General features: G+C 38.9%; 1 protein-coding gene across 5 annotated transcripts in view; it reads left to right on the top strand.

The window, feature by feature from the left end:
* Positions 1-5,312, top strand: part of PCNX4 (pecanex 4) — a 40,076-nt gene extending 34,764 nt beyond the window's left edge. For all 5 annotated transcript variants that reach the window (XM_060418125.1, XM_042253062.1, XM_042253064.1 and 2 more), the window contains one exon: positions 4,576-5,312. In XM_060418125.1, coding sequence (XP_060274108.1) covers positions 4,576-4,827 — 252 coding nt within the window. In that variant the 3' untranslated portion in view covers positions 4,828-5,312. The remainder of the gene's footprint in view (positions 1-4,575) is intronic.
* Positions 5,313-13,893: the final 8,581 nt, after the last annotated feature.

A 13,893-nucleotide genomic window follows, 5' to 3' on the forward strand; every position in this document is an offset into this window, starting at 1 on the left:
TGAAAACACAAAAACCCAAAACCTGTGGGATTCAGTAAAAGCAGTGCTAAGGGGAAGATACATAGCAATACAAGCCTACCTCAAGGTATAGGAGAGAAGACAAATAACCTAACTCTACGCCTAAAGCAACTAGAAAAGGAAGAAATTAAGAACCCCAGGGTTAGTAGAAGGAAAGAAATCACGAAAATTAGGGCGGAAATAAATGCAAAAGAAACAAAAGAGACCATAGCAAAAATCAACAAAACTAAAAGCTGGTTTTTTGAGAAGATAAATAAAATGGACAAACCATTAGCCAGACTCATCAAGAAACAAAGGGAGAAGAATCAAATCAACAAAATTAGAAATGAAAATGGAGAAATCACAACAATACAGAAATACAAAGGATCATAAGAGACTACTGTCAGCAACTATATGCCAATAAAATGGACAACTTGCAAGAAATGGACAAATTCTTAGAAAACTATAACTTTTCAAAACTGAACCAGGAAGAAATAGAAAATCTTAACAGACCCATCACGAGGACAGAAATTGAAACAGTAATCAGAAATCTTCCAACAAACAAAAGTCCAGGTCCACACGGCTTCACAGCTGAATCCTACCAAAAATTTAGAGAACAGCTAACACCTATCCTACTCAAACTCTTCCAGAAAATTGCAGAGGAAGGTAAACTTCCAAACTCACTCTGTGAGGCCACCATCACCCTAATACCAAAACCAGACAAAGATGCCACAAAAAAAGAAAACTACAGGCCAATATCACCGATGAACATAGATGCAAAAATCCTTAACAAAATTCTAGCAAACAGAGTCGAACAACATAATAAAAAGATCATACATCATGAACCAAGTGGGCTTTATCCCAGGGATGCAAGGATTCTTCAATATTCACAAATCAATCAATGTGATACACCACATTAACAAAAGATAAAAACCATATGATTATCTCAATAGATGCAGAGAAAGCCTTTGACAAAATTCAACATCCATTGATAAAAACACTCCAGAAAGCAGGCATAGAAGGAACATACCTCAACATATAAAAGCCATATATATGATACTGCAGCAAACATTTCCCTAAAGTAAGAGACAAGACAAGGATGCCCACTCTCACCACTACTATTCAATATAGTTTTGGAAGTTTTGGCCACAGCAATCAGAGCAGAAAAAGAAATAAAAGGAATCCAGATTGGAAAAGAAGAATTAAAACTCTGTTTGCAGATGACATGATCCTCTACATAGAAAACCCTAAAGACTCCACCAGAAGAGTGCTAGAACTAATCAATGAATACAGTAAAGTTGCAGGATATAAAATTAACACAGAGAAATCCCTTGCATTCCTATACACTAACAATGAGAAAACAGAGAAATTAAGGAAACAGTTCTGTTCACCATTGCAATGAAAAGAATAAAATACTTAGGAATAAATCTACCTAAAGAAACAAAAGATGTATCTATAGAAAACTATAAAACACTGTTGAAAGAAATCAAAGATGACACAAATAGATGGAGAAATATACCATGTTCATGAATCAAAAGAATCAATATAGTGAAAATGAGCATACTACCCAAAGCAATATATAGATTCAGTGCAATCCCTATCAAGCTACCAATGGGATTTTTCAGAGAATTAGAACAAATAGTTTCACAATTTCTATGGAATTGCAAAAAACCTCAAATAGCCAAAGCAATCTTGAGAAAGAAGAATGGAAGTGGAGGAATCAATCTGCCTGACCTCAGGCTATTCTACAAAGCAGCAGTCATCAAGACAGTATGGTACTAGCACAAAGACAAACATAGATCAGTGGAACAAAATAGAAAGCCCAGAGATAAATCCCACACCTGTGGACACCTTATCTTTGACAAAGGAGGCAAGAATATACAGTGGAGAAAAGACAATCTTTTTAACAAGTGGTGCTGGGAAAACTGGTCAACCACTTGTAAAAGAATGAAAATAGAACACTTTCTAACAGCATACACAAAAACAAACTCAAAATGGATTAAAGATCTAAACGTAAGACCAGAAACTATAAAACTCCTAGAGGAAAACATAGGCAAAACACTCTGACATAAATCATAGCAGGATTCTCTATGACTCACCTCCCAGAGTAATGGAAATAAAAGCAAAAATAAACAAACGGGACCTAATTAAACTTAAATGCTTTTGCACAACAAAGGAAATTATAAGCAAGGTGAAAAGACAGCCTTCAGATTGGGAGAAAATAATAGCAAATGAAGCAACTGACAAAGAATTAATCTCAAAAATGTAAAAGCAACTCCTGTAGCTCAATTCCAGAAAAATAAGTGACCCAATCCAAAAATGGGCCAAAGAACTAAACAGACATTTTCCAAAGAAGAGACACAAATGGCTAACAAACACATAAAAAGAAGATGCTCAACATCACTCATTATCAGAGAAATGCAAATCAAAACCACAATGAGGTACCATCTCACACCAGACAGCATGGCAGCTATCAAAAAGTCTATAAACAATAAATGCTGGAGAAGGTGCAGAGAAAAAGAACCCTCTTACACTGTTGGTGGGAATGCAGACTAGTACAGCCACTATGGAGAACAGTGTGGAGATTCCTTAAAAACTGGAAATAGAACTGCCATACGACCCACCAATCCCACTGCTGGGCATACAAACCAAGGAAACCAGAATTGAAAGAGACACATGTACCCCAGTGTTTATCGCAGTTCTGTTTACAATAGCCAGGACATGGAAGCAACCTAAATGTCCATCGGCAGATGAATGGATAAGAAAGTTGTAGTACCAAAAGAAAAGAAAGCTGTGGTACATATACACAATAGAATATTACTCAACTGTTAAAAAGAATGCATTTGAATCAGTTCTAATAAGGTGGATGTAACTGGAACCTATTATACAGTGTGAAGTAAGTCAGAAAGAAAAGCACCAAAACAGTATATTAACTCATATATATGGAATTTAGAAAGGTGGTAACGATGACCCTATATGCGAGACACAGATGTAAGGAACAGACTGTTGGACTCTGTAGGAGAAGGTGAGGGTGGGATGATTTGAGAGAAAAGCATTGAAACATGGATATTATCATATATGAAATAGATCACCAGTCCAGGTTTGATGCACGAGGCAGGGTGCTCAGGGTTGGTACACTGGGATGACCCTGAGGGATGGGATGGGAAGGGAAGTGGGAGGGAGGGTCAGGATGGGGAACACATGTACACCCATGGCTGATTCATGTCAGTGTATGGCAAAAACCACCACAGTATTGTAAAGTAATTAGCCTCCAAAAAAACAGGCCAGTATCAATGATGAATATAGATGTAAAAATTTTCATTGAAATACTAGCCCACTTATCCCAACAATACATTTAGAAGATCATATACCATGATCAAGTGGGATTTTTCTGAGGAATGCAAGGATTCTTTAATATCCACAAAAAAATAAATGTGATACACTACATTAACAAATTAAAATATATGATAATCTCAATAAATGCAGAAAAGGGTTTTGACAAAATTCACCACCCATTTATGATAAATACTTTCCAGAAGGTAGGGGTATAGAGGGAACATACCTCAACATAATAAAGGCCACATATGACACCCACAGCTAACATCATACTCATGGTATCAAGGAACATGAAAAATGTTCAGTATCAACACTGATACTGAACAGTATGTTCAGTCGATACTGATTTGTGTTTCTTAGAGAAACACAAATCAAAACTTCAATGAGTATCACCTCAGACCAGTCAAATAGCTAATATCAAAAAAATCCACAAACAATAAATGCTGGAGAGAGTGTGGAGAGTTCAAGGAATCCTCTTATACTGTTGGTGGGGAGGTAAATAGGTACAGCCATTATGGAAAGCAATACAAAAGTTCCTTAAAGAGCTAAAAATAGTTACCATATGATCCAGTAATCCCAGTCCTGGACAAATATCTGAAAGAAGACAAAAACTCTAATCAAGATCCATGCACCCTAGTGTTCATAGCAGCACTCTTTACCAATAGCCAAGATATGGAAGCAACCTAAATATCCACTGACAGCTGAATGGATAAAGATGTACACACACACACACACGCACGTAAGTACTACTCAACCATTAGTGGTTGCCTGTGACTGGGAGAATTAGGGATAGGAGGGTGATAGCTAAAAAGTACCGAGTTTCTTTTTGAGGTCATAAAAATATCCAGAAATTGTGGAGATAGTTATACATACCTGAATAACTAAAAAGTCATTAAATTATTTGGAATATGAATTATATCTCAATAATTGGATGACTGTTCACTGACTAATATTTATAACTTACGTTTTGCTGAGGCCACATGGAGTGAGGGAATAGAGAAGAAAGTAAAAAGTGAGTACAGTGTCTGTCAGGAAATTTTTTTGTTTCACGCTTAGTTGGAGAGCAACCAGATAGAAGTGATTCTTGATTTTGAAGACAAGCAACTTGTGTACATTTTGATATACTGCTTTCTGTTTAAGTTTGCTTAACTACAATGGAGTTTTTCTCTAAGTTTATAAATAAAGGCCTGAATATAATCTCTCTTCTTTTTCTTTCCCTTCAACCTCCTTTCTTCTTTACAGGGAGTTTACACTGGGAGAGTACTTACCCTTCAAGAATTATTGATCCATGTTGGGAAGTTAAATGCTGAAGCTGTTAGAGGTCAGTGGGCCAATCTTTCATGGGAATTGCTTTATGCCACAAACGATGATGAGGAACGTTATAGTATACAAGCTCATCCACTACTTTTAAGAAACCTTACAGTACAAGCAGCTGATCCTCCCCTGGGATATCCAATTTATTCTTCAAAACCTCTCCATATACATTTGGTTTAGAGGCCATTTGACTTGTAAATTTATTGTGAGCAAATGAGATGTGTTTATTTTTTCATTCTGGAAAAGTTAACATTGTGATTCCTTGTAACTTCACTGGACTTCCCTCTCTCCTCGCACAAGTCAGGTGCCTGAGAAAAGCTAAGCTCTATAAAGTTGATTTTCTAAGATATCTTAGTGGTATAAAACAACAAGTTTATGTATAACATAAAAGTTAGAATTAGTTGGCCAATATTTGTGCCCTATGGATTGTGGTATGCTTTGGTAAATATAAAACATTTGTATAAGATTATAAAATGAATTTTTTAATGCTTTCTTTAATGTGTGATAAGTGACTTGCCTTAGAGTAGTCAACAACTATGTAATTTTTACATGCTTAAAAGATATACATATCATTGTTTTTTACATAATAATAATGGATCCTACTGAAGGTTACAAAATGTAAATATATTTATTTGAAATATATTAAATTTTATAGTATTTTCAAACTTTGTGCTATTTATTTTAACATTTAACATGCTCTTAATGTTTTCATATAATCTATTCAGTTTCTTTTCATATACTTCAATTCAGAAACCTTGAAAACTTTGAATAAAATCTCTTCCAAAAATTTTTAAAATTTCTTTCCCAAATATCCTTTTGATATATTTAAAAGGAAAAGGGTTCATCCCATTCATCAAGTGAATACTCAGCAGAATTAGCAACATTAAGGTAATCTGATTATGACTGTTAGAGGCCATTCTGTAGATCTGGCTCATTGTGCATTTCTTTTCCACTGAATATACTGATTCTGAAGAATGACTTGCCCAATAGGACTACCAGTTACTATTGTCTTAAGTTATTTGAACTCAAGCCAAAAACAGGTAGGAGAAAAATTTTCATAATGTGATCAGGGTTTTATTTTCATTCTTTTGCTGCTTAGGAACTTTTTACAGGAAATTATAAGGATAAATAATGAATCTGCATCATTTGAGATGAATTTTCTCTACACCTTTATTTTCCTCTATGTTGTTGTTGTTCAGTCTCTCAGTCACATCCAGCTCTTTGTGACCCCATGGACTGCAGCATACCAGGCTTCCCTGTCCTTTACAAACTCACAGAGCTTGCTCAAGCGCATGTCCATTGAGTTGGTGATGCCATCCAACCATCTACTCTTTGTCATCCCCTTCTCCTCCTGCCTTCAGTCTTTCCCAGCATCAGGGTCTTTTCTCACGAGTCGGCTCTTCACATCAGGTGGCCAAAGTATTGGTGCTCCAGCTTCAGCATCAGTCCTTCCAATGAATATTCAGGACTGATTTCCTTTAGGATGGACTGGTTGGATCTTCTTGCAGTCCAAGGGACTCTCAAGAGTCTTCTCCAACACCACAGTTCAAAAACATCAATTCTTTGGCACTCAGCCTTCTTTATGGTCCAACTCTGGAAAAACCATAGCTTTAACTATATGGACCTTTGTTGACAAAGTAATATCTCTGCTTTTGAATATGCTGTCATATTTTTAATATGGTGATCATAGCTTTTCTTCCAAGGAGCAAGCGTTTTTTAATTTCATGGCTGCAGTCACCATCTGCAGTGATTTTTGAGCCCAAGGAAATAAAGTCTCTCACTATTTCAGTTGTTTCCCCATCTATTTGCCATGAACTGAAAGGACCAGATGCCATAATCTTAGTTTTCTGAATGTTGAATTTTAAGCCAACTTTTTCACTGTCCTTTTTCACCTCATCAAGAGGCTCTTTAGTTCCTCTTCACTTTCTGCCATAAGAGTGGTGTCATCTGCAGTTCTGAGGTTATTGATATTTCTCCTGGCAATCTTGATTCCAGCTGTGCTTCATCCAGCCCAGCATTTTTTATGATGTACTCTGCATGTAAGTTAAATAAGCAGGGTGACAATATACAGCCTTGACCTATTCCTTTCCCAATTTAGAACCATTCCATTGTTCCATGTCTGGTTCTAGCTGTTGCTTCTTGACCTGCATACAGATTTCTCAGGATGCAAGTAAGGCAGTCTGGTATTCCCATCTCTTTAAGAATTTTCCACAGTTTGTTGAGATCCACACAGTCAGAGGCTTTAGCATAATCAAAGATGCAAATGTTTTCCTGAAATTCTCTTGCTTTTTCTATAATCCATTGGATGTGGCAATTTGATCTCTGGTTCCTCTGCCTTTTCTAAATCCAGCTTGAATATCAGGAAGTTCTTGGTTCACATACTGTTGAAGCCTAGGTTGGAGAATTTTGAGCATTACTTTACTAGTGTGTGAAATGACTGCAATTGTGCAGGAGTTTAAACATTCTTTGGCATTGCCTTTCTTTGGAATTGGAATGAAAACTGACCTTTTCCAGTCCTGTGGCTGTTGCTGAGTTTTCCAAATTTGCTGGTGTATTCAGTGTAGCACTTTCACAGTGCTACAAATCTTTTAGGATTATAAATAGCTCAGCTGGAATTCCATCACCTCTACTAGCTTTGTTTGTAGTGATGCTTCCTAAGGCCCACTTGACTTCGCATTCCAGAATGTCTGTCTCTAGGTGAGTGATCACACCATCATGGTTATCTGGGTCATCAAGATATCTTTGGCCTAGTTCGTCTGTGTATTCTTGCCACCTTTTCTTAGTATCTTCTGCTTCTGTTAGGTCCATACCATTTCTGTCCTTTGTTGTGCCTTTATTCTGCCTTTATTCTGTCCTTTATTATTTTCATCTAGAGTTCAGTTCAGTTGCTCAGTCGTGTCCGACTCTTTGCGACCCCATGAATCGCAGCCCGCCAGGCCTCCCTGTCCATCACCAACTCCCAGAGTTCACTCAGACTCACGTCCATTGAGTCAGTGATGCCATCCAGCCATCTCATCCTCTGTTGTCCCCTTCTCCTCCTGCCCCCAATGCCTCCCAGCATCAGAGTCTTTTCCAATGAGTCAACTTTTCGCATGAGGTGGCCAAAGTATTGGAGTTTCAGCTTTAGCATCATTCCTTCCAAAGAAATCCAAGGGCTGATCTCCTTCAGAATGGACAGATTGGATCTCCTTACAGTCCAAGAGTCTTCTCCAACACCACAGTTCAAGAGCATCAATTCTTCAGCACTCAGCCTTCTTCACAGTCCAACTCTCACATCCATACATGACCACTGGAAAAACCATAGCCTTGACTAGACGGACCTTAGTCGGCAAAGTATTGTCTCTGCTTTTGAATATGCTGTCTAGGTTGGTCATAACTTTTCTTCCAAGGAGTAAGCATCTTTTAATTTCATGGCTGCAATCACCATCTGCAGTGATTTTGGAGCCCCCCCCCAAAATAAAGTCTGACACTGTTTCTACTGTTTCCCATCTATTTCCCATGAAGTGATGGGACCAGATGCCATGATCTTCGTTTTATGAATGTTGAACTTTAGGCCAACTTTTTCACTCTCCACTTTCACTTTCATCAAGAGGCTTTTTAGTTCCTCTTCACTTTCTGCCATAAGGGTAGTGTCATCTGCATATCTGAGGTTATTGATATTTCTCCCGGCAATCTTAATTCCAGCTTGTGTTTCTTCCAGTCCAACATTTCTCATGATGTACAGCCTTGACGTACTCCTTTTCCTATTTGGAACCAGTCTGTTGTTCCATGTCCAGTTCTAACTGCTGCTTCCTGGCCTGCATACAGATTTCTCAAGAGGCAGGTCAGGTGGTCTGGTATTCCCATCTCTTTCAGAATTTTCCACTGTTTATTGTGATCCACACAGTCAAAGGCTTTGGCACAGTCAATAAAGCAGAAATAGATGTTTTTCTGGAACTCTCTTGCTTTTCCATGATCCAGCGGATGTTGGCAATTTGATCTCTGGTTCCTTTGCCTTTTCTAAAACCAGCTTGAACATCAGGGAAGTTCACAGTTCACGTATTGCTGAAGCCTGGCTTGGAGAATTTTGAGCATTACTTTACTAGCGTGTGAGATGAGTGCAATTGTGCGATAGTTTGAGCATTCTTTGGCATTGCCTTCCTTTGGGACTGGAATGAAAACTGACCTTTTCCAGTCCTGTGACCACTGCTGAGTTTTCCAAATTTGCTGGCATATTGAGGGCAGCACTTTCACAGCATCATCTTTCAGGATTTGAAACAGCTCAACTGGAATTCCATCACCTCCACTAGCTTTGTTCATAGCGATGCTTTCCAATGCCCACTTGACTTCACATTCCAGGATGTCTGGCTCTAGATGAGTGATCACATCATCATGATTATCTGAGTCGTGAAGATCTTTTTTGTACAGTTCTTCCATGTATTCTTGCCACCTCTTCTTAATATCTTCTGCTTCTGTTAGGTCTATTTAGTCTGTAGTAGCCTCCTGGGTTGGGAGTACAATAATACATTATAGTGATGACTGAAATTATTTGAAATGTACCAATTAGGTTTTTATTACTAGTATTCCTTTATTATGTGAAACAGTTCAGTACAGCAATGTTAAATGATACTTTTTTGGACTCATTTCAGTTAATGAATTCACAAGATTTGTGTGTTAGTCATTTTGGGGGAAGCAATATAGTATAGTTATTAAAATGGGATTTGGTGTTACATCTGAGTTTGGATCTCAGGCTTATGATTTATGTAATTGAGATATATTAGCTGCAAAAAATGTATATATATATACATATAGACAGAGAAGTCTGGCGGGCTACAGTCCATAGAGTCACAAAAGTTGAACACGACAGTAACTAAATAGCAACAGTACATACATACACACACGCATATATATATTATGTATATATCTTTTTTGTCACTGATAGAAATTTTCTCATATCATTAAGAAACACTAATTATCTGCTTTAGTGATTATATAACTTTGATAGATATAAAAGACTATTAGAGTATCCCTCAAATAATAGGCATTTTAAGTTGTTTAAAGATTTACACTATTATAATAGTGCCATGCCATGCTTTCCCTTTACCATGGATTCTTCTGAAACTGCCACAATGTCTCTCCATTCATTCATGGCCAGGTTTTCTCACCTTCATTCACTTATCAAAATGTTCCTGTTTGGATTCCATTTCTACTGTTCCCCCAACATAAAGTTTTTATTAAAGTCATCATTTACTTTCATATTATCAAACCAACTACAGTTGACCCTTGAACAACGGTTTGAACTGTGCAGGTTCACTTATACATGGATTCTTTTCATTAGTAAATGCTAAGCTACTACAGGTCTGAAATTGTTTCCATGGAAACATAGGGCCTACTATAAATTATATACAGATTAAAACCCCAGCTGTTCAAGTGTTCACTATAGTTACTTTTATATTCCTGTCTTATTTGGCAACCCACTCCAGTATTCTTGCCTGGAAAATCCCATGGACGGAGGATCCTGGTAGGCTACAGTCCATGGAGTCACAAAGAGTTGGACACGGCTGAGCGACTTCACTTTCTTAAGCAGTACTTGACACTTTTGACAACTGCTTGAGTCACCTTCTTTTTTTCTTTTGGACTTCCCTGACACCACTTGATCTTTATTTTCTTCTTGTCTCCCTGACTACTTCTCAGTCGCCTTTGCTGCTTTTCCTTTTCTGTCTGACCTCTGTCTGAATTTTGTAATTTCTTCATAAATGGTTCAGGCCACCTCTTCTTATTCTACATTTCATCATAGACAATCGCATTCACTCCCAAAACCTTACATATCATCAATAAATTAATGATGTTCAAATACATGTACTCAACCTCTCTTAGCACTGCACCTGTGTATGTAACCATTTATCTCCATCTGATACAATCAAAGTAGCTTGACCTTATTGAACTTGCCCTAAAACCAGCTTCTCTGACTTCCACTTTTAGTAGTACACACATAATTCACATCAGACATCTCAGAGAACTGTGGAAGCTGTGCAAAAAATTTTAAAATCTGTGTCAAAAGTATCAGTGAATCAAGAAGACAGTGAAGGATTATATCACCAAGACCCAAGGCAGAATGAAACTTCGAGACCTGAGCTCAGCATTTGAGCTACTTTTCTTCTAGGAACATTGGCTGATTCAGGAGGAGGTGGCTGGGAAGACAACTAACACTTTTGGCAGACTTCCTACTAAGTTAAAGCATTAAAGATGGAGTTCAGGGCTCTCCAAAGAAGGAGGGTGAAAAAAAAATAGATCAATTTTGAATCTTTTCAATCTTGTCAAGCGGGCTTCCCTGGTAGCTCACCTGGTAAAGAATCTGCCTGTAATGCAGGAGACCCTGGTTTGATTCTGGATTGGGAAGATCTCCTAGAGAAGGAAATGGCAGCCCACTCCAGTATTCTTGTCTGGAAAATCCCAAGGACAGAGGAGCCTGGTGGGCTACAGTCCGTGGGGTCGCAAAGAGTCAGACACGACTGAACAACTAAGCCCAAATCTTTTCAAAACTGGATTAAGGTGATCCTGGATTTGTAGTGTACCTAGCTACTACCCTGAGCAAATATAAATCTTCTCTAGACCTTTTAATTATTTTTATAATTTTTCATATTTATGTTGGAAAATCTAAAACACCTGAGGAGAAAAGACAACATGATCAAAATCCAAGAAAAACAACAGACAATAGGAACAAACCCACAGGGGTTTATGACTAGAGGTTTGTACCTCTGAATCCCCTTCCAATTTTGCCCCCTCCCATCAGTCACCTGTTTGTAGCTATGTGTCTGTTGTTTTGTTTTTTAGATTATGCATAAAAGTGAGATTATGTGGTAGTTTTGTCTGACACATTTCACTTAGCATAATACCCCTCTAGATCCATCCATGTTGTCTCAAGTGGCAAGATTTTTTTAATGGCTGAGTTATTGCATTGGATCAATATTTATATACCACATTTTCTTTATCCATCAACGGACACAGGTTGCTGCTGAAATTCTCCATCTTGTGTTTCAAAATATTTAAATAAACCAAACATAGTTTTCCACCCTGTGTCTACTCCCATTATCTGGGATTCCCTGTGGGCAAAATGAGCACTATCTTCTATGCACATAAATTTAAGTGTATCTAAACAGAACTGTGTTATAGTTCATCATTTGCTTTCTTCACTCATCACTATGTTCTAGGATGTTGCCATGTGTGCATTTATTCCATTGCTTTTACTTGCTTTATGTTGTACCCCATGCTGTACTCCATGGTGTCACTCTACCATTTACACCTTCCACATTTCCCAGTGGTAGCCACCAGAGTGGCCTCCAGCCTCTCCAACAACTATTCCAGTTATTTTATGGGTGTTAATCAAGATTGCTGGGAGAAATATCAATAACCTCAGATATGCAGATGACACCTCCCTTATGACAGAAAGTGAAGAAGAACTAAAGAGCCTCTTGATGAAAGTGAAAAAGAGTGAAAAAGTTGGCTTAAAACTCAACATTCAGAAAACTAAGATCATGACATCCGGTCCCATTCTGTTCAGTTCAGTTCAGTCGCTCAGTCGTGTCCGACTCTTTGCGACCCCATGAATCGCAGCATGCCAGGCCTCCCTGTCCATCACCAACTCCCGGAGTTCACTCAGACTCATGTCCTTCGAGTTGGTGATGCCATCCAGCCATCTCATCCTCTGTCATCCCTTTCTCCTGCCCCCAATCCCTCCCAGCATCAGAGTCTTTTCCAATCAGTCAACTCTTCTCATGAGGTGGCCAAAGTACTGGAGTTTCAGCTTTAGCATCATTCCTTCCAAAGAAATCCCAGGGCTGATCTTCAGGATGGATTGGTTGGATCTCCTTGCAGTCCAAGGGACTCTCAAGAGGCTTCTCCAACACCACAGTTGAAACACATCAATTCTTCGGCGCTCAGCCTTCTTCACAGTCCAACTCTCACATCCATACATGACCACTGGAAAAACCATAGCCTAGACTAAACGGACCTTAGTCGGCAAAGTAATGTCTCTGCTTTTCAATATGCTAAATCGGTTGGTCATAACTTTTCTTCCAAGGAGTAAGTGTCCTTTAATTTCATGGCTGCAATCACCATCTGCTATGATTTTGGAGCCCCCCAAAATAGAGTCTGACACTGTTTCTACTGTCTCCCCATCTATTTCCCATGAAGTGATGGGACCAGATGCCATGATCTTCGTTCTCTGAATGTTGAGCTTTAAGCCAACTTTTTCACTCTCCACTTTCACTTTCATCAAGAGGGCTTTTAGTTCCTCTTCACTTTCTGCCATAAGGGTGGTGTCATCTGCATATCTGAGGTTATTGATATTTCTCCTGGCAATCTTGATTCCAGCTTGTGATTCTTGCAGCCCAGCGTTTCTCATTAGATGGGAAAACAATTGAAACAATGACAGACTATTTTCTTGGGCTCCAAAATCATTGCAGATGGTGACTGCAGCCATGAAATTAAAAAACGCTTGCTCCTTGGAAGAAAAGCTATGACCAACCTAGTGGTGGTGGTGGTTTAGTCACTAAGTCATGTCTGACTCTTGTGACCCTATGGATTGATAGCCTGCCAGGCTCCTCTGTCCATGGGATTCTCCAGGCAAGACTACTAGAATGGGCTGCCATTTCCTTCTCCAGGGGATCTTCCCATCCCAGGGATTGAACCCAGCTCTCCTGCATTGCAGGCAGATTCTTTACCAACCTAGACAGCATATTAAAAAGCAGAGACACTGCTTTGCCAACAAAGGTCCATCTAGTCAAAGCTATGGTTTTTCCCGTAGTCATGTATGGGTGTGGAGTTGGACCATAAAGAAACCTGCGTGCTGAAGAATTGATGCTTTTAAACTGTGGTATTGGAGAAGACTCTTGAGAGTCCCTTGGATTGTAAGGAGATCCAACCTTAGGATTTAGTCAATCCTAAAGGATGGACAGGGAGGCCTGGCGTGCTGTGATTCATGGGGTTGCAAAGAGTCGGACATGACTGAGCGACTGAACTGAACTGAAAGGAAATCAGTCCTGAATATTCATTGGAAGGACTGATGCCTCCAGGACTTTGGCCACCTGATGCGAAGAACTGACTCATTGGAAAAGACCCTGGTGCTGGGAAAGATTGAAGGCAGGAGAAGAAGGGGTGACAGAGGATGAGATGGTTGGATAGCATCACCAATGTGATGGACATGAGTTTGAACAAGCTCTGGGAAATGGTGATGGACAGGGAAGCCTGGCGTGCTGCAGTTTGTGG

This window comes from Ovis aries, chromosome 7 (genome assembly GCF_016772045.2).
Source record: "Ovis aries strain OAR_USU_Benz2616 breed Rambouillet chromosome 7, ARS-UI_Ramb_v3.0, whole genome shotgun sequence".
NCBI classification, from domain to species: domain Eukaryota; kingdom Metazoa; phylum Chordata; class Mammalia; order Artiodactyla; family Bovidae; genus Ovis; species Ovis aries.